The sequence below is a fragment of the Nannospalax galili genome, unplaced genomic scaffold, assembly GCF_000622305.1.
Source record: "Nannospalax galili isolate Female #2095 unplaced genomic scaffold, S.galili_v1.0 scaffold24, whole genome shotgun sequence".
NCBI lineage: Eukaryota > Metazoa > Chordata > Mammalia > Rodentia > Spalacidae > Nannospalax > Nannospalax galili.
Window position 1 is genome coordinate 2,646,908 of NW_008352654.1, and position 21,764 is coordinate 2,668,671.

At 41.7% G+C, this 21,764-nt stretch overlaps 1 protein-coding gene across 4 annotated transcripts in view; it reads right to left on the bottom strand.

Annotated features, from left to right (window-relative positions):
• Positions 1 to 1,697: 1,697 nt before the first annotated feature.
• Positions 1,698 to 21,764, bottom strand: part of Psen1 (presenilin 1) — a 65,322-nt gene continuing 45,255 nt past the window's right edge. For 3 of the 4 annotated variants that reach the window (XM_029554410.1, XM_008849789.3, XM_029554411.1), the window contains 6 exons: positions 17,355 to 17,575; positions 12,503 to 12,601; positions 12,194 to 12,280; positions 9,189 to 9,362; positions 4,614 to 4,732; positions 2,771 to 2,926 (listed from right to left, as the gene is read on the bottom strand). In XM_029554410.1, the coding sequence (XP_029410270.1) occupies positions 2,771 to 2,926; positions 4,614 to 4,732; positions 9,189 to 9,362; positions 12,194 to 12,280; positions 12,503 to 12,601; positions 17,355 to 17,575 (856 nt within the window). Of the gene's footprint in view, positions 2,927 to 4,613; positions 4,733 to 9,188; positions 9,363 to 12,193; positions 12,281 to 12,502; positions 12,602 to 17,354; positions 17,576 to 21,764 lie in introns of all 4 variants that reach the window. The other variant, XM_008849788.2, reaches the window with a different exon arrangement.

Consider the following 21,764-nt stretch of genomic DNA (forward strand, 5'->3'; position numbering starts at 1 on the left):
AACATATCTGGGACCCTTACACAAACTGCTCTAGTGAAAGATGCAAAAATACCTTGAATCAGATTCAGAGTGTGATGTTCCCCATGCTGCTGCCTGTGTGGGAACTACAAAGTCTTGGAAAGGGCTCAGTGGGATGGGGTACTTGTCTCAAGTGGGCCTTGGTAGCCTGGAACCCATGTGAAGGTGGAAGGAGAGGAATGACACCACAAAGCTGTCCTCAGACCTTCCCATGTACAACATAGCATGCATACCTGCCCTGAAGTAACAAAGTTTTAAACAGGGGCTAAAAAGAGAGATGACAAAGCCTACTACCACAAGCTCATCTTCTCTTGCATAGCTCTAGTTTTTCCTGTTCTTTTCAATTGTTTGAGATGATACAGTTTTGGCTTATAAAGTTTAGTGCTGGGAACTGAATCAGGGTCTTGAACATGCTAAGTACACACTCTCTACCATAGAGCCAATGCTCAGTCTGTACATTTTTAGGGGGGTGTTTATATGGGTGCACTGGAACCTGTCTGTGTGTGTAGGCCAGAGGTCAGCCTTGGTTATTGTTCTTCAAGAGTCACTGTTTTAAATCTTTTTTTTTTCCTTTTGTATTTATTTTTATTTTATGTGTATGAGGGTATTGCCTGCATGTATGTAAGTGCACCTGTGTTGTACAGTGCCCACAGAGCTCAGAAGAGGGTGTTGGATCCCCTGGAACTGGAGTAATGGTTGCTAGCCACTATGTGGATGCTGGGAACCAAACCCAGGTCCTCTGTAAGAGTACCAGTGCTCTTAACCATTGAGCCAATTTTCCAGCTCCACACTTTGTTTTTTTGACACAGGGCCTTTTAACTGGCCTGGGGCTTGCTGAAGTAGCTAGGGTGGTTGGCCAGTGAGCCCCAGAGAGCCACCTGTCTCTACTTCCCAATGCTGGGATTACAAACTAGGCTGGTCTCCTGAAGTCAAATTCTTAATAGGATTGTCCTAGGCTAAATGAGATGTACCACAGTAGTAGGGCAATTGCTAGCATGCTCAAAGTCCCGGGTTTGATCAACAGTGAGAGGAAAAAAAAAAAAACTATTCCATAACTGAAAAACATTTTAAACTCCAAAGAGAACCCCAAACTGGGTCATAGGATAGGCTAGGAGAGAAAGCAGACAGCTTTGAAAGAGGAAACAATGGCCTTTCTTCAGCCACATGATGATAGTCTCCTACAAATGCTTCCCAGCTGATGGCTGGCTGAGGCCACTGGTTACTCTGTGCGCTGTCTGACCTGTAGTACCTGAGCTCAGCTGTAACCTCAGCTCACAAAAAGATAGGTACACCAGAAGCCACACATCACCCACTGTGAGGTTCCTGAGGAACAACTGGTCCTCCTGCTTTGCCCCTCCTGTGCACTGAGCTCACTTGGCTTCGGGAGGCCCATCCTCTTTCCTCTTGGCAGCTGGTTTATTTCTGACCCTAGGTTCTCCCAAAGCTCACCAAGAAATGGCTTTCTCTAAACTTTAGCTTTGTACTGACACAACTAGCTTACAAACTACCAGTAATGGGCTATTAATTCAAATTCTGTGGTTTTGTTTTCTATGCTGAAGATTTCACTGAGGGCCTTCAAAGACAGATAATCTGTGACTGGGCTATAACCCTAGGCCCTAATTTAAATTCTTACCTACTGTCAGTGGGTTCCAGCAACAAAGAAAAACCAGGACAGAAAGTGCTTCAACCAGCCACTTTACTCTTAATTCTTTGGGCACACATCCTATTTGCCATTGAAGGAGTTAGAACGGCAAAGCTGACAGCATGGACTCACAACACATCATTTGTATCACATGGAGAGGAAAGCCCTGCATTAATAGGTCACTTGCTACCATGACAGAGCTGCCTCATTTGTTGTCAAAGAGAACTGCTATGGACATGAAGGGAAGACAGACAAACAGGCATCTGGGGCAAAAGTGAGCCTGAAGTAGGTCCAAAAATCAGAAATTTGGTGCAAAATCTAGAATTTACTTACGGATTAAGGGATGGTTAAGCAATAGTTCCATTATTTCCAGAAATTACTAAATTTGGGGCCTGAGGTTAAGACTGTTAGGATAAAGCAACCCCAAGTAAGTTCAGTCTGTCCTTGGGAAGAAATGGCAACCACAGATCATAACAATGAGTGTCAGTGCTTGAGAACAAAAATGGTCAAAGCCAACCACACATCTGATGTGATTCAAAGGGGACAGGGAGTATTATGTAAAAATTAAAAGTCGGCAGAGACAAAGTCCAGGTGAAAGCTTGAGCCCTTGTGCGGTGCCGCCTGCTGCCAGTGCCCACTCTCCTCACAGAATCTTCTGAAAAGGTGCATGTTCCATCAGTACATGTTTATTTCCAACATGTGTTAAGATGAGAGTTCTGTTTGATTTACATCACTTCATTTCACCTCCTGGTAATAGTCCTGAGCGTTCCCAGTGTTGGTGAAATCTCCCGTGCCCAAGCATCACATTGCTGGAGGAGCAGAGCAGCTTCTTGGTCTATCATGTTTCCTTGTCCTTATCCCTCAAATCTGGTAGTTTCTGCAGAGGGACACTGTTCACCATGATGATGAATTTTCAAAACCGTTTTCTATAGATAACTCCTTCCAGTATCCAATAGTACAGGTGGTCGGGAAAACTCAGAAGGAGGGTGAAAAAGTTCAACTGGGAATCTTGACTTTGTTAGACGAGGACACAGGAAAATCACCTTTGTCCTGCCCAGATTTTATTATAGTCAGAGAAGAAATATCCACGGGATTCTAATTGCAAATATGCTAGATATAAAACTGATGGAATGCTAGTTGGTCCATAAAGGGCTGCACGAGATAATCTGTGGCAAAGTAGAAAATGAGCCCAAAGGTGATGGAGATGGGAAGTGCTGGCAATGCTTTCTTGAAAATGGCGAGGAGTAGTAATGTAAGGCACAGACCCTGTGGAGACGGGAGGGGTGCACACTTAGCATGACTGTGTCAGCATTCTGTGCGGAACAATTCAGTACCACACCTCAGTTAAGTCAATATACTCCTTTAAGGGGAAATTTTAGAAAAAATGTTTCATTAAATTTAGAAGATGTGTCATGAAAGAAAATGTGGCTCCTAGAACTGGTCCCAATGGTGGAAACCTGGATCCCAGCTTCTCAGGAGGCTGAAGGTGGATTAGAGAAGCCCAAAAGTGTGAGATCAGCCTGGCAACACAGTGAAACCATTTTTTAAAAGGAAGAGATGGGTAGGGATAAGCGAGAAACAAAAAGTGGCCTTATTTTGCAGTGTTAGAGATTGAACCCAGGGCCTTGTGCATGCTGAGTGTGGCCCACTACAAAAGTGTAGCTGCTTCTTTCTGGTTCTGTTTATTATATACGCAGCTTAAGATGGCCTCAAACTATATTCTCCTGCTTCAGCCTCCCAAGTGCTGGGATACAGGTGTACACTATCCATCCTGTCTAGATTAAATAGAGCTTTGGGGGGGGGTGTCGGTGATGGAAGGGGAGTCTCAAGTAGTCCAGGCTGGCTTCAAATTCACCACAGAGCTAAGAACTTGAACTTCTGATCCTTCTACTTCTGCTTCTACCTCTTGAGTGCTAGGATATGCCACCATGCCTGGTTTATATAATAAGGGGGTTGAACTCAGGGCTTTGTGCATGCCAGGCAAGCAATCTACCAACTGAGCTATACCCAAACCTCAAGTAGTAAGAAATATTTACTAAGTCAGTTTTGAAAGCCACAGAATTCCGTGGCACTGTAAGCATGATGGAATCATACTCTGGGTTAGCCTCTCTCACTGTGTCTGCTGCTCCAATGCAACCCTGCTGCAGACTGTGCAAAGCCATTGAACCCTCCTTGCATGGACCAGGGGAGCCTCTGCTGACCCCTATGCTGCTGGGCTCTGCAAAGTGGCTTATAATCAGAAGTCACAATTTCCTGGAGAACTTTTAAAAACTACTCAAAACAAATTATGTTATCTCAGGGTAGGACAAAGATGACCACAGGACTGATAGCAAAGCTAGTGTCAGAAGAGCACACTGCTTTCCTGTAACGGTACACCAAGTATATAATGTTTCAGTTCATTCACAATCAGCAATATTCTTCAGACAAGTGGCTAGGCTGGAAGCATCCAGGTGATTTTAATGTGTGGACAGAGTGGAGAACTATTTAGGTAAGGTGTCATTATCCATTTAAAAAAAGCTTCTCAAGGGACTGGAATTCTCAGCCCACCTGTAGTTAAAAGAAAATTGCTGGGGCTGGGGAGATTGCTCAGCAGGTAAAAGTGCTTGCCACTCAAGCCTGACAATCTGAGTTCGATCCCTAGAACCAACATAAAACCCTGGGTGTGATGGATGCTAATCTATAATCCCAGCATTCCCATGGAGAAATGGGAGGAGAAGACAGGAGAGAGGCTGGAAGCTCAAGGGCCAGCTAGCCTGGAGTACAAAGCTCAGTGGCAGAAACAAGAGACTCTGCCTCAACTAGAAAGAGAACCAATTCTCAAAAAGTTGTTCTCTGACCATCACATGTGTTGTAGCCTATGTGTACATGCATACATACATGCACACAAAAATTAAATGTCAAAAAGGCATACAGAATGTAGAATTCTGACATATTTTTACTAGTTTATACTTACAATTAATATGGCTACGAAACAAGCTATGGTTGTGTTCCAGTCTCCACTGGCAGTTGCTGAGGCTTTACCAACCAGAACACTGTAGAAAATGAAATCTCCCAATCCAAGTTTTACTCCCCCTAAAAAAAGAAAGATTAAGAATGTAAAGAAAGTTGTCATTCTTTCCTTTTAGTTCAGACAGAATCTCTATGTAGCCCAGGTTGGCTCTGAACTTCTGATCCTCTTGCCTCAGCCATTCAAGCACTGGGACTACAAGCATGTACTACCACACCCGACTGCTGTGATTTCATAATTCAAAAACATGACCCCAAGCTAGGCATGGTAGTATGTACCTATAGTCTGAGCTACTCAGGAGGCTGAGCAGGATGACTTAAGACCAAGAGTTTGAGACTAGCCTGGGCAGTGTGGTAAGATCTTGTCTCAAAAACCCAAAACAAATGAACCAAAAAACATGGCCCCACAATGAACGAGAAGTCAGTAAATCAAAGATACAATTAGGCTTCGGTTAGGTTTTTCCTTCTGCTTTTTCTACAAAAGGAGATTCAGATTCCAGTGACTCTGGCACCCTAATAGATGCTGCTGTTCCTATCAGTAACAAGTAACTGTCTTCTACTGAATGCCTAGTTTATACCCAGACCTTGTGCTACTAAATCCTCACAAAGAACTCCTAAGAAACTTGACTAAGGTCTACCTTGTGAAATCCTCCCCTGTAAGCGCATAATTCAGTGACCACGGAAAACACAGAGCTGAATGACCAGCATTTCAATCTACATCCCACCATGGCAGTAAGGCACTATATGCCGCTAATCCTGCCCAAGTTGGAAGTAACACCAAGGTGTTTTCTATCTCTGTAGATTTGCCTTTTCTAGACATTTCAAAATTCATACAAAAGGAAGCATTTTGTGAATAATTATATACACCTTTACAAAGGTGTTTGGGGACCTGGGGAGATGGCTCAGTGGGTAAACTGCTTGCCATGCACACATGAGAACCTGAGTTTGGCTCTCTAGCACCCAGGTAAAAGCTGGGCATGGTGCATGTCTATAACTCTAGTGCTAGGGGGCAAAGACAGATGGAGCAGCTTAGCCAGAATGGCCAGCCAGCTCCAGATTTGGTGAGAGACCCTGCCTCAAAAAATAAGGTGGCTAACAATTAAGGCATTGACCTCTGGCTTCCATACACATACACATGTTTGAGCACACCTTTACATACATGTGTATTTCCAAAATACACACATCACAAAGTTTTGGAAGACATATGTATGTGCTATTTAGAAACCAAATTCTAGCCTGAACAGACTTTCTTTGTAAGTAACTTTGCCTGCTCTAACACACTACTGAAATCAGAGATGGTTGTATGCTAAATGCTAAGATGATCAAGAATGTTAATTAACACCAGCCATGGTGGCAGATGCCTTTAATCCCAGGGAGGCAGAGGCAGGCGGATCTCTGTGAGTTTGAGGCCAGCCTGGTCTACATGGCAAGATCCAGGCCAGTTGGGGCTACAGGGAAGAGATCCTGACTCACAAAAAAAAAAAAAGGAGTCAATTAGCTACTTTCAAATATGCATATGAAGTTATGAAATATTTGGGTTTTCCTTCAAAACAAGTGCAAAGATAGATGAGGAAGAAGGTGGTTAGGTAACAAGGAGTACACACATGCACGCACGCACGCACACAGAATGCTGCTGATGTGGCCAACAATTATGCTCTTTCTTTGGCTCCAGACATTCACAAAAGAAGAAGACAGGAACAGAAGAGGCAACTTAATTATGGCAGTCAATTTGAAAATCCACAGCAAATGCAAGCAACGTGAAGATGTAGGCAATGACATCTAGTTTCCCAGGAGTGTGACGGTCACAGGATGACATCTGCAAAACTCAGGAAAGCAGCCAAGTCACCAATACACCCAAGGAAGTTTTGATAACAACCCAGGGCAAGCTGAAAAGGTGCTCAGCTCAAGCTGAAGCACACAAGGTCACAAAAGTGAGTAATGTTAGTATCACATGGGTACTGGGAACCAATCCCGGTCATCTGCAAGAACTGAGCCATCTCTCCAGTCCCTGTGTTTATTTCTTTAAAGCTATTTAATATTCTTTTTCTCCTCTAGGCAAGGTCTCATTATAATGTTTTAATAATATAATACTTTAAAATTAATTAATCAATCAATTAATTAATTATTTTGTCCTTTTGAAGCAGGGTCTCCCTGTAGCCCCAGCTGTCCTGGAACTCACTATGTAGACCACGCTGGCCTTGAACTCACAGAGATCTGCCTGCCTCGGCCTCCCAAGTGCTGGGACTACAGGCATGCGCCACCACGCCCAGCTTTATTTATTATTTTTATTTTATATGTATGAGAGCATTGCCTGCATGTCGGTAAGTGCACCCGTGTTGTGCAGTGCCCGTGGAGGACAGAAGAGGCCATCGGATCCCCTGGAACTGGAGTTATGGACAGTGCCATGTGGGTGCTGGGATTCAAACCCAGGTCTTCTGCAAGAACAACCAGTGTTCTTAACTGCTGAGCCATCTCTCCAGCTCCTATAATACTCTTACAATGTTTCCACTTAAGATAACGTAAGTGGAACATTTGTTAATTATTTCTTTTTTAAAAAGATTGAAAGCCAGGTGTGGTGGTGCACGCCTTTAATCCCAGCACTCAGGAGGCAGAGGCAGGCAGATCTCTGTGAGTTCAAGGCCAGCCTGTTCTACACAGTGAGTTCCAGGACAGCTCGGGCTACAGGGAGACCCTGTCTCAAAAAGACCAAAAAAAATTAATAAATAAAAGATTGAATCTGAAGCTCTCTTCTGACTTCTGCAGCATTGCACAACACAGGTGCACTCACCTACATGCAGGCATATAATACACTCAAACACATAAAATAAAAATAATAAATATTAAAAAAAAAGTTCATTGAAAAAAAAAAAAGATTTATTTGCTGGACATGGTGGTGCATGCCTTTAATTCCAGCACTGGGGAAGCAGAGGCATGAGGATTTCTGTTGAGTTTGAGGCCAGTCTGATCTATATATAGAGTTCTAGGCCAGCTGGGGCTACAGGGAGACCCTGTCTCAAAAAAATCAAAACAAACAAACAAAACAAAAAGATTTATTTATCTTTATGTGTATGAGTGTTTTGCCTGTATGCAGTTATGTGCATCACATGCATGCAGTGCCTGTGGAAGACAGAAGAGGGCATCAGATCTCTTAAAACTGGAGTACAACGTTTGAGCTAACATGTGGGTGCTGTAGCATCACACCTGGGACCCCCTTCAATGGGTGCTCTTAACCTCTGAGCCTTCTCTCTAGCCCCAAATGTGCAAAGTTCTTATTCAGTATGCCATGTCTCCACGTGAAGGGATGACTGAGCCTTGCAATTGTACTAGCTAAGCATATTCTAAGAGGAAAGTATTAGGTACTAACTTGAAATCTGTCAAATGGAAACACATCTTAGACATCTAAGAAATGCTTGTATTTCTGTCAATATCTTAAATCTCTTTCACTTTCTTTAAAATTAATTAGCTACCATGCTTGGTAACAAAGCAAGTAAGCAACAATGTAAAATGCTGAGACACACAAATCCAGAGATCACTGTACAGCAAAGAGTGAAATATTAAGGCACATCTGTGTACAAATATTATAGCCAATAAGTCTTATTTTATTTTTTAGGTTTTTTTGAGACAGGGTCTCCCTGTGGCCACAGCTGGCCTGGAACTCACTGTGCAGACCAGATTGGACTCAATCTCATAGAGATTTGCCTTCTTCTATCTTAAATCTGCTGAGATTAAAGGTGTGTGCCACCCACACCTAGCACAACCAATAAGTCTTAATTGGAATAATAATTCAAAGAAATCATTTACTTTTTTTTGTTTTTGTTGTTTTTTGGTCTTTTTGAGACAGGGTCTCCCTGTAACCCCAACTGGCCTGAAACTCAGTATGTAGACCAGGCTGGCCTTGAACTCACAGAGATTCACCTGCCTCTGCCTCCCAAATGCTGGGATTAAAGTTATGTGCCACCACCCCTGGTTTACAAATCAATTACTTTTAAAAACCAATGCCAAAGGATCAGACTACAAAGGGCCTATTAAAGAAACCTGAAAGGCAGAATTTAGCTATTAACAAACTTAGCTATAATAAATGTACTAAGTGTTAATAGGGTCTCCTGCTAAAAGCTATAGTGATACTCAGCATTACCTGGTTATGCTCCCAGTTCACTGTATTATTTCCTTTTTGTGTGCAGGCATGGGCAGAGGGGAGGTATGTGTATGTGTGCACATGGTGTGTTGGGGCCAAAGGTTGGTACGGGGAGTCTTGCTCAATCATCCTCCCATCTTGTTTTGGAGACAGGGTCTCTCACTGAACTTGGGATCCACTGATTTGGTAGACCAGCTGGCCAGCAAGCTCCAGGGATCCTCCGTCTCTACCTCCCCAGTGCTGCAATTATAGGCATGGTCCTCATGATTACATGGTAAGCACATTACTGACTAAATTATCTTCCCAGAAGAACTTATTGTATTCCTGAGAGACTGATAATGGGGCACCCAAAGGAATCCAGGACTTCAGAGAAAGAGATACACATACTTTCCTCTGGGTCTTCACTAGTTAAGATACTGCTGGAAAGTTCCTGGACAGCAGCTCGTGACTCAGGGGTGGAGCGATGAGGCCCCAGATGACTGTCCCTCTGGGCTTCCCATTCCTCACTGAAGCCACCATCATCGCTTCCAGTAGTAGTGCTCTGTGTCTCCCTTTCTGCTCCTTCAAGAGAAAGTGCCAATTACAGCTCTAACATTTAGAATAATTTCTTAATACCTTTAAGGAAATTACATGGAAACAGCAGCAACCTGTCACTGTAGCTGGGCCATGCAGCACGGGCAGCAGCAGTATCTGTTGGCATGTGTAGCCAGGAGCCATTTCCTTCTTATTCCTGAGGGCAGACTTGGTACCAGCCAATGAATGTTAAGCAAAGTTCTGGAAATTTTGGAGACAATTTTCTCCTTCTTTCCTCTTTTTTTTTTTTTTTTTTTGGTCTTTTTGAGACAGGGTCTCCCTGTAGCCCCAGCTGTCCTGGAACTCACTATGTAGACCAGGCTGGCCTTGAACTAACAGAGATCTGTCTGCCTCTGCCTCCTGAGTGCTGGGATTAAAGGCATGCGCCACTATGTCCAGCTTTTTTTCCTCTTTTTAAGGACAGAAGGAATGGTCAACTTCCTCCCCCCGTATCTAGTTTGGATACAATGTCTGGCACTGCGACTGTCATGACCACAAGGAGTTGTGGGCTGAGGATCATGAAGTATGCCAAAGATGGCAGAGTAGGAAAAGGAAAAGAATCTGGGCCCTTGTTAATGCCAATGAGGAATGTCTTGTTCAGTACTATATTCTCAGATCCTAGGAAAGCACTGGGCATACACCTAGGTGTCCAGACAACATATGTCGAAGAATAAAATCTTGGCATACCAAAACTATACTCCTACTCCTAAACATCCAGTCACAAATAACTTTTTTTCTTTAGAGTAACATAACAACCAGGCTTATAGCACTATTTCAGTATATTTCCTCTCTTCTTCTATTAGGTCTGTTACTGGTCTAATGTCATCTTGTTCTGCTGTGTTACATACTGTAGAAACGAAACCTGGTAACTTTTGGTCTCAAATCTGAACTCCCAATAGAAAGTGCCCTCCTTGTACAAGCTACCCAGATGCAGTTTTCTTGTCTCTGTAAAACCTGACACTCCTTTTTGGTGATGAACAGCAACATAATCAAGATCTACTTCTTAAAAAGGATTTGTTTTATGTGTATGAGTGTTTTGTTTCCATGTATGTATGTACACCACATGCAAGCCTGGTGCCATGGAGGCCAGAAGGCAGCATTGGATCCCTTGAAACTAGAGTTCCAGATGGCTGTGAGCCATATGGGTGCTATATGAAGCAAATCTGGGTCTTCTCCAAGAGCTGCAAGTGCTCTTAACAGCTGAACTATCTCTGCAGTCCTAAGGCCTACTTTTCTTCTCTAATTTTATTTTTCTTTCTCTTTTTCAACTTCCTAAGGTTAGCCCTTTATTTTTCTGTTTAAGCGGTTTCCCTTCTTTTATACTTTTGACTTTTTTTGGTCTTTTTGAGACAGAGTCTCCCTGTAGCCTGAGCTGTCCTGGAACTCACTATGTAGACCAGGCTGGCCTTGAACTCACAGAGATCTGCCTGCCTCTGCCTCCCGAGTGCTGGGACTACAGGCATGCGCCACCATGCCTGGCCCTTCTTCCATACTTTTAATAATAAAGATTCATCAATTCTTTCTAATAACTTATAATTTATGTTAGCCTTTCTGTCTTCTGTAATATCCACAGTGGCCTTGTAATCTCCCATCCTTGGTCATTACCATTATCCAATTCCAGAAAAATCATATCTACCTCAGTCTTCATATAAGCGTTACTACACCTCCAATGATTTTTCAGTTAGCCTGGCCATCCTGGACAGTGGTTATCATTTTTTCTTTTCTTTTTCCTTTTTTTTTTTTTTTGAGATAGGGTCTCTCTATGAAGTTCAGGCTGGCCTTGAACTCACAACCCTATTGCCTCCATCTCCAGAGTGCTGGGATTACAGGTATTCACTACCATATCTTGCTGAAGTTTTCACTTTTATGTATTTGGAGAGAGCTTAGTAGTAGTTGTTTTTTTTTTTTTTTTTTTTTTTTTTTTTTTGAGACAGGGTCTCTCTGTAGCCCCAGCTGTCCTGGAACTCACTATGTAGACCAGGCTGGCCTTGAACTCACAGAGATCCGCCTGTCTCTGCCTCCCAAGTGCTGGGATTAAAGGCATGTGCCACCACGCCTGGCATAGTTGTTGTTTTTTAATGTGCATGAGTGTTTTTTCCTGCATGTAAGTGCACTTATGTCATGTAAAACCTGGAGGATAGAAGAGGATGTCAGATCCCCTGGAAGTGGAGTAACAAAGGTTGCTTGCCACCCTGTGGGTTCTGGGAACCAACCCCAGGTCCTCTGGAAGAGCAGTCAGTGCTCTTAACCACTGAGTCATCTCTTCAGCCCTTACAGTTTTTTGTTTTTGTTATTGCACACACACAGGCATGCGTGTACGTATATGTTGGTTTTGGTTTTTTGAAACAGGGTCTCCCTGTAGCCCCAGGTGGCCTGGAACTCTCTCTATGTAGACCAGGCTGGCCTTGATCTCTCAGAGATCCACCTGCCTCTGCCTTTTGAATGCTGGGATTAAAGGCACACGCCTCCATGCCAGGCAATAATGGAATCTTAAACATGTGATTGGTAGTTCGGGAAGTGTTTTAGCTCCTTAAATATCTGCATGTATAGCTAGTGGGGATGGCCAGTTATTTTGGGAAATTCTCTGAGCCATCTTTCATCATCACAATTCCCCCTGCTCCCATCTCCAGTGCTGAGGACAGACTCCAGGGCTTCTCACGTGATAGGTAAGTACTCTGCTCCAGCTCTAGCCCATTTCCAGGAGATTCTCAAGGGAGACTATGACCAAAGAAAAGGTTGAAATTACTGCTTCATAACCAAATGTTAATCTATAAGATGACAATGACCCTGTAAAACATTTCCAAATACATGTCACCTACTTTGTGCATTGTACTTGGGGTTTTGGGGAACTCTTCTTTGGGCTTCTGGGTCGCCTTCAGCCATATTCACCAACCACACCATTGTTGCTGTTGAGGAGGACAAAGTTGCAGGTGAGCAATGGAAACATAGCAGGACACTTTGAATAAGCAAGAAGCTATCATTTCTCCACAGAAATTGCTGTCTTTATAATGTTGCCAAGTGTTTAACAATCAGCAGCAAATGCAAATTAAAAACTATAATCTATTTCAGCTGAAGAAAACAAATCTAAAACTGAGTGTAGTAACAGAACATCATTCTAAAATACTTACAGGAGTAAATAAGAGCTGGAAAGAGAGTTTCGTTTCTTTCTTGGGCTGTTTCAACTAGCATACGAAGTGGACCTTTAGGGCACAAAACGGCTACTAAATCTAGAAAAAAATTCAAAAAGATATCTAATAAAATCATTTAATAATGACTAAAATGTGTAAATAGGTATGGTATATGTTTGAGAGGAACTGAGGGAAAGGGTTTAATGTTTTTATATAAAAAGATGTTAGGCTAGGTATGATGGTGCATGCCTTCAATCTTTAATCTCAGCTCTCAGGAGGCAGAGGAAGGTAGATCTCTGTGAGAAAGAGGCCAGCCTAGTCTACATGGTTTTAGGCCAGCTGTTGCTATAGGGAGACCCTGTCTCAAAATAAAAAAAAAAAAAAGGGTGAATATGAAACAACTTGCAAGTAAGTGGGTAGGAGAACAAAATAAAACAGGGCCCTGCAGATCTGTGCAAAGTACATTTGGGTTTTATTTCTATTTGCTTAGTCTATGGCGTATAGATTACTGGGTTCTAGGCACTACTCTCCTTAGGTTCAAGGAAAGAGGCAGACGTATCAAGACAGAAGTATTCTAGAGTTCTCCATCTATGACAAGCAGAAATGGGAAGGAGTTTTTTTTTTTCAAATAATTCTACCTATAAATTACAAATTTCTACTTCACTGAAAATACTGAATCTTTCAAACTATGAAGAGCAGAGTAGAAAAGATCATCCCTTGTTTAGAAAGTGTAGGACGGAGTGTGCTCTGCGGTGTAGCACTTGCATAGCATACGTGAGGGCCTGGGCTCAGTTCTCAGCACCACAGAAACAAGTATGCATAATTAATGCAATAAGAAGGCCATAAATTAAACAAAATGCTAGCTCTTTGCATGATGAACTTTAGTATTTCTTCAGTTTCCAGTCAAAAAAATCAACTCATATTCAAGTCTCAGACTATGTGGTGCTAAAAACTGACTTACTTTGCAAAAATAGGAACTCAGAGAGAAAGCAATATGCTTAATTACTTTTGATTCTAATACTATTTTCTTACATGAAGTACAATTTTTTTTTCATTTTCTGTTATGGAATTTAGAATACGGAAATATAGGAAATCATTTTTAAAAAGCTCAAACCAGGTCCAGAGAGATGGCTCAGTGGTTATTAAGTACTTGCTGAGTGAGCCTGATAACCTGAGTTTGATCCCCAGAACCCATGTAAAGGTGGAAGACGAGAACTGACTCCACAAAGTTGTCCTGACTTCCAGATGGGCATATCTCCAACATCATACACACAGTAAAGAAAGAATTTTTAAAAATCATTCTAGAATAGCTAAATTTGTAAGGAAAGATTTGACAGCTGATAGCTGACATTACTGTCATTTAAAAACGCTGGAAGTGGTTATGTCTTATATAAAAGAATATAGTAGTGAGTCATACACACATTTGAATACACACACACACACACACACACACACACACACACACACCCTCTACTTTCCACTTTTTTTTGAGACAGGGTCTCCCTGTGGCCCCAGGCTGGCCTCAATCTCAAAGCTCCTTGCTGGGATTAAAGGTATGGAATACTCCTGGCTTTCCTCTCATCACTTCTATTTTTTTGATTTTCTGTACTCTGGAATAATGAGATCTTCAGCTGGCTTAAAGCTGACACATCCTCTAACTATTTTGGTTTTATGACAGGCTTCCCCTTATAGAATTTTGAAATGAAAAAACTCAGCTATTTTTAGAGCAATTAAAGTGAATGAAAATTAATTTAGTTTGGAAAAATTCAGAACAATAATTCTGACAAAACATCTTAAGGCTTTGCAAAAATGGAATTTAGAATCACTATTCTAATTACTGGATACAAAGTTTTCTTCATTATTTAAAAAATTCAAACCTCCTGCCCTGAATGGAAGTAGAAGGCTGATGATAGTGGAGAAAATAACACTGGACTTGGAATTCAGAATATAGCTCAAACAATATACACATCAGCAAATAATTTACCTCTATAACCTTCAAGTTTCTTAGAAATAAGAAAATGGGATAATTACCTTACTTTACAGGATTGCATATTTTAAATTACCTAATTTATCACGTGTGTGTGTGTGTGACATACATTTATTTATTATTTAAAGTGTGTGTTGGTGTGGCACTAGGATGGAACCCAAAGCCTCATGCACACTAAGCATGCACTCTACCACTGATCTGCAATACTCCTAGCCCACTTTAAAAAAAGAGAAAATGCTTAGCATTTACTTTACAGGATTGCATATTTTAAATTACCTAATTTATCACGTGTGTGTGTGTGTGACATACATTTATTTATTATTTAAAGTGTGTGTTGGTGTGGCACTAGGATGGAACCCAAAGCCTCATGCACACTAAGCATGCACTCTACCACTGATCTGCAATACTCCTAGCCCACTTTAAAAAAAGAGAAAATGCTTAGCATTGTGTGAGAGGCATTGGATTGTGGTGGAGCAGAAGTCAAAGAAAACTGTAAGCTGCCCAATGTGGATGCTGGAACTGAACTTGAGTTCTCTATAAGCACTCTTAACTGTTGAACGATCTCTTCACCCCCTTTTCCTCACTTTTTTTTTTTTTTTTTTTTGAGTTAGGGTCTCATTATGCAGCTGAGCCATCTCTCTAGCCCCTAAGACTTTATATTTTAAAAGATATCTGCAGTCTGGAGAGATGGCTTAGTGGTTAAGAGTGCTTGTTGCTCTTCCAGAGCACCAGAGTTCAGTTCCTAGCACCCACATTGGGTTGTCTTCACAACTACCTGTAACTCTAGTTCCAGGGCACCCAAAACCCTCTTCTGACCTTCAAGGGCACCTGGACACACTTGGCATACATTCACAAACACCTACACATAAATAAAAATAAATCTTTGCTGGGTGTCATGGTATATGACTTTAATTCTAATACCTAGGAGGTAGAGGCAGGCAGATCTCTGAGATCAAGGCTAGCCTGGTCTATATAACTTATTCCAGGCCAGGTGGGGCTACCAAGAGACACTGTCTCAAAACAAAACAACTTTAAAAGAAAGTTATTGATATTGATGATGTGCTAAATATATGCATAATATTCACAGTAACTGAGACTTCAGGGTAAAGTAACTGATCACAAAGCCAGTGAGTGAGACAAGTGGAAAACTCTGGATTCAAACCTAGGTACTTTGTCTCTGAAACTGGCTCTGTGTGTATGTGAGGTAGGTGCTCTATTGCTGCCTAGATTCCTCTTTTTATGAGATGAAGTCTTTGTTTTTTGAGACAGATTCTCACTATGTAGCCCTGGTTGACCTGAAACCCTCTATGTAGATCAGGCTGATCTTGATCTCATAGAGATTTACCTGCCTTTGCTGGGATTAAAGGTGTGTACCACCACACCTAGATGATTATTATTATTATTATTATTATTATTATTATTATTATTATTATTATTATTATTATTATTATTATTATTATTTGGTCTTTTAGAGACAATGTCTCCCTGTAGTCCCAGCTGGCCCAAAACTATGTAGACCAGGCTGGCCTTGAACTCAGAGATCTGCCTGCCTCTGCCTCCTGAGTACTGGGACTAAAGGTCTGTGCCACCACACCCGGCTAAAACTTCTGATCTTTTTGACTCAACCTCTCAAGTCTTAGGATTATAGATGTATGCTATCAGGCCAAATTTCATTTTTGTAGGGATTTTTTTGTTTTGGTTTGGTTTTTGTTTTTGTCTTTTTGAGACAGGGTCTCCCTATAGCTCCAGGTGGCCTGGAACTCACTATGTAGACCAGATTGGTGCCATCTCACAGAGATCTGCCTGCCTCTGCCTCCCAAGTGCTGGGATTAAAGCTATGTGCCACAGCCCAAGTTTATTTTTTATTTTTTGGTCTTTTTGAAACAAGGTCTCCCTGTAGCTGCAGCTGGCCTGGATTCGCTATGGAGACCAGGCTGGCCTCAGAACTCATACAGTTCTTGCCTCTGCCTCCTGAGTGCTGAGATTAAAGGAATGCGCCACCACACCCAGCCTCCCTCCAAATTTAATTTTTTTTTTTTTCCAGAGCTGAGGACTGAACCCAGGGGTCTTGCACTTGCTAGGCAAGCGCTCTATCACTGAGCTAAAACACCAACCCCCCCAAGTTTAATTTTTAAAGGGGTGATTCCACTAAAGCTGCTTTATAATTTTGATCTTAATAATGAAGTGAGGGCCAGTGAGATGGGTCAGCAGGTAAAGGCAACTGAAACCAAACCTGACAATCTGAGTTTGATGCCCCAGACCTACATGGTTGGAGGAAAGAATTCCCAAACCCTAAAACTATCCTCTGACCGCCATATGTGTGCTGTGGTTATCATAAGCACACACACATACATATGCACACACAAAATAAAACATTCTAAAAGAATTGAGCATTTTATGTGGGTCCAGTAGTCTGCAAGCACTTCTCAGCATACGTTCACTTCATTGCACTCTCACAACTCAGAGACCTGTATCCAGTGAGCAAATCAAAGCTGAGGAAACTATTGGTGACAGAAATGCTGCTTTCCTGGTATTTTGTTTGCTGAGGTGCCCAGGGCCTTACACGTGCTAAGACAAAGAGTTTTGCCTATCAGTCTTTTGACCAGCAGACCATGGCTCCTCCTATTAACCCATCACTGAGTTATACTGGAATAGTAACAAACATGGTAAAAGTTCTCTGTGTCTGGAGATAACATTCACTGGCCCAGCACTTGCCTAGCATGTACTAGTTCCTAGGTGTGATCCTTTGAAGAGCTGTGGGAAATCATTACTAAGCTTTTTCTTAAATCAAGAGAACTGGAAGAGGAAGGGAAACACAACAGTGAGCATTTTTGTGACAAACAAAGTGTCAGTCTTGGGTTTTACCATATACTGAAATCACAGCCAAGATGAGCCATGCGGTCCACTCAGGGAGGTACTTGATAAATACCAGGGCCATGAGGGCACTGATCATAATAAGATACGCCTGCTGCAGTCGGAGTGGGCCTTTCCAGTGAATTGCAATCATTCCCACCACACCAAAATTCCAGATCAGGATCGCAACCGTAATGTAGTCCACAGCAACATTGTAGGTCTTAAACACTTCCCTGAAAACATTAAACAGGGATTTTTAAATGATTTATATAAAATAATTTTCACCAACACATTGTTTTGGACTGTGATTATCAAGAACTAGAAATTCAAATCCCAGGTTTATATTTTTAACAGGGCCTACATTAATTGTACTATTATTTATCTAACAATTTTTTCCTTAAAAATTGCTTTTTCCAGCTGTGCATGGTGGCACACGCCTTTAATCCCAGTGCTCAGGAGGCAGAGATAGGCAGATCTCTACGAGCTTGGTCTCTATGTGAATCCAGACCAGCTGTGACTACAGGCAGACCCTGTCTCAAAAAGACCCTCCCCGCCAAAACAAACTTTTTCCTCAAGTAGAACTTATTTTAATAGGTAACTACATTTTTCATCAAATAAAATGAATTATCCATTAATTCATATTTAAAAAAAAAGGGCTAGAGAGTTGGCTCAGCGGTTAAGAGCACTGACTGCTCTTGTAGAGGACCCGGGTTCAATACCCAGCACCCACATGGCGGCTACAAACCGTCTTTAACTCCAGCTCCAGGGGAATCTGAAGCCCTCTTCTGACCTCCATGGCACTACACAACATGGGTGCACTCACATACATGCAGGCAATACACTCGTACACATAAAAATAAAATATTAAAAAACAAAACAAAACAGCATCACAGGTCACATCTATAGAAATAACAACAAAAACTAAAAAAACTAATACTACCTAAAATGTCATACTTTATTTTAAAAAGTCCTAAACTAGGCAGTTTCCCCATATGCTCCTAGAGCAGCACCACCACCTATGCTTTCGTGGATTGCTTTCCCATCAACAGTTCATACCCAGGAGCCGGGGAAGCAGGGGTATCAAAATGAGATTCAGATGACATCATTTGGCATTCACAATTACAATTGGTGAAGTCATCTGGGAGGGGCTGCATACTGGGATTCTAGCCAAGCAATAGCTATCAAAGTGCCTACTGGAATATTTGGTCCAAGCCAGAGATTTTATTTCTCTTGACCAAGAGCTTTCTCTCAAGGGAGGCTTTGGACTTTCTTATTATAGTGACATTCCCCTCTCAGAATAGGTAACACTAAAATCATTATGAGTCAGATCAGAGTTTCCAAATGCTTTAGGTTATCTCAAGCTTTTAAAGACAAGGGTGCTAAAAGGCCCAAGGACATTTCTGGCTTGTAGTCAAGAAAGATTAGGGGGAATCTTTTACCCTAAATGGCCTAGCCAATTTCTATCTTTTTTTTTTTTCTCTGAGACAGGGTCTCCCTGTAGCCCCAGCTGGCCTTGAACTCACAGAGATCCGCCTGCCTCTGTCTCCCGAACGCTGGGATTAAAGGCGTGAGCCACCAGATCCGGTTTAGCCAATTTCTATTTAATGTTCTTATCCTAATCCCCTCTGAAGAGGTTACCCTGTCAGTATAGAATGGGGACAACAACTGATCTGGCTTCTTCTAGCTGAATGGGAGTGATGGGATAGTAAGGATATCTCTCTAGTGGGTCTATCTAAAGACCTCAAAAGTAACTGTTAACTGTATGGAAAAGGAAGTCCTTGGTTAGTGTCTGGAAAGAGATGTGAGAAGTAAAGACAAGTTATTAGCATTACTAATCCTAGGCAGGAAACTGGGAAAAACCAGAACAGAGGATATTTTCAAATATCCAAATCAAAGTCCATTAAAATCTCTTGATGGGCTCACAAGAGCATCCATTTGTTCAGCTCCTCCACATTCTTTTGGCCTCCAAAGCAGGACTCGAGACTGATGAACTCAGGATCTGCTTTAACTGAGCCATGCTAAGGAGTTTGGCGGAATAATTAGGGCTTTGATGAGATAGTGAACTTTTATTTCCCAGAACCCCCACCTCTGATACATTAGGCCCCAGATATGTAGCTTTCTAAGCTCTCCTTTTCATTTTTCTCTTTTCTAACCAAGCTTTCTCTAACACTCTGCTTCTCCAGCATTTTGGGTTTCTTCACTCTTTCTCTAAAGCTCCCGTCCCAGTCATGCGACTGCTAGTCCACCATGTGTCTGACCTCCGTGCAGGCTTTAAAAAGCATGGGATATTTCCTTTCTCTCCTCCATTCTCCTCCTCCAGGCAGCTGCTGAGATTTACAGCTTGCCTGCCCTGAGGTTTTTCTTTTAAACCCTAATAAAATTCTCCTTAGAAGAAAGAAAGACCCTGAAGTATCAGAAATTAGAAAAAAAAAAACATGGATCAATCAATTTTACAGCTGAGACATAATTGATACCCTTCTCATAATGAAATTCAAGATAACTATTACAATATATATATACACACACACACATATATATATATACACACACTCAATGCACAGAATATAGGATGACATGTTGCTTTATTTTTTTTAAATCTTTTTAATTTTTTTTACTTTATGTATGAGTGTATTGCCTGCATGTGCGTGCAAGTGGCACCCATGTCGTGCAATGCCCTAAGATAAGAAGAGTCAGATCCCCTGGAACTGGAGTTACAGACAGCTGCTACCCATCATGTGGGTGCTGGTAATCAAACCCAGTTCCTCTGCAAAAGCAGCCAGTGCATGCAGGCAATATACTCAAACATATAAAATAGAAAGACCAGGCTGGCCTCAAACTCACAAAGATCTGCCTGCCTCTGTCTCCCAAGTGCCACCACGCCCAACAAAAATAATAATTTTTTTTAAAAAAAGATAATCTCACTGATGAGAAAATATGTCTAAAAAAGCTGGAGACTGATATATTAATTCCTAAAAGGACTAGACTTACCTTTGTTTTTACACAATGTATGACATTTATTTACTTATTTAAAGTGTAAGTGTGTATTGGTGTGGCACTAGAATGGAACCCAAAGCCTCATGCACACTAAGCATACACTCTACCACTGATCTGCAATACTAGCCCACTTTAAAAAAAAGAAAAATGCTTAGCATTGTGTGTGTGTGTGTATGTGTGTGTGTGTGTGTGTGTGTGTGTGTGTGTGTGTGTGTGTGTGTGTGTGTTAGAAGCCAGAGGCATTAGATCCTGGTGGAGCAGAAGTCCAGGAAATTGTAAGCTGCTCAACATGGATACTGGAACTGCTAAGCACTCAACTGTTGAGCCATCTCTTCACCCCCTTTTCCTCTTATTTATTTAATTTATTTAAAAATTTTTTTTTCAGGAAGTAATCTCACTATGTAGCCCTGGATGGCCTAGAGCTTGCTATACAGACAAAGCTGGACTTGAACTCAGAGGTCTGCCTGCCTATGTCTCCCAAGTATTGGGATTAAAGGTGTGCACCATCATGCCTGGCTGCCATCTTATCTATTGAGATAGGGCCTCTCACTAAACCCGGAGCTTGCTGTTGTGGCTAGCTTGGCTGGCCCAGTCCCTGAGATACCCCTGTCTGTCTCCCATCGCTGTAATTATAGGTGTATACCATTGTACTGGTGTTTACATGGGTACTGATATCTGAATTCAGGCCTTCATGCTTACCCAGCATCTGAGCCATCTCCCAAGCATTTTTTACTATTTATTATTTTTATGTGTATTAATGTACTGCTTACATGTATGTGAGTGCACCCATGTTGTACAATGCCCATTGAGGTCAGAAGAGGGTGTCAGGTCCCCTAGAACTGTTACGGACAGTTGTTGCCTGCCATGTGGGTACTGGGAATCAAACCCAGGTCCTCTGCAAAAGCAGCCAGTGCTCTTAACTGCTGAGCCATCTCTCCATCCCCTCCCTTGAACTTTTTAAATGAAGAAGACTACTACTTGAACTTCTGGAGAACAACATCTACAATCTAAAAAGAAAGACTATAACTATGGAAGACAATTTATCCTCTACTTTGAAATTCTAAAATAAATGTTGAAATTTCTAGTAGATGTTGCTCTGTATATTATACTAAGCATTTCAGGTATCTTAGCACTGAAACAAAATGAAAAACAAACTATTAATCCTTAACTAGGTAATACATGTTAATATAAAATTCACAAAAGACAGTATAACAGGTATGCTTCCCTCCCTATTCTGTGCCACAATTTTCTCTAGATGAAAGCACCATTGTATAATTAATTTTATGTATGTTCTTCCAGTCTATTCAATGCATCCTTTTTGTTTGTTTGTTTGTTTTGTTTTTTGAGACAGGGTCCCCTTGTAGCCCCAGCTGTCCTGGAACTCACTCTGTAGACCAGGCTGGCCTTGAACTCACAAAGATCCGCCTG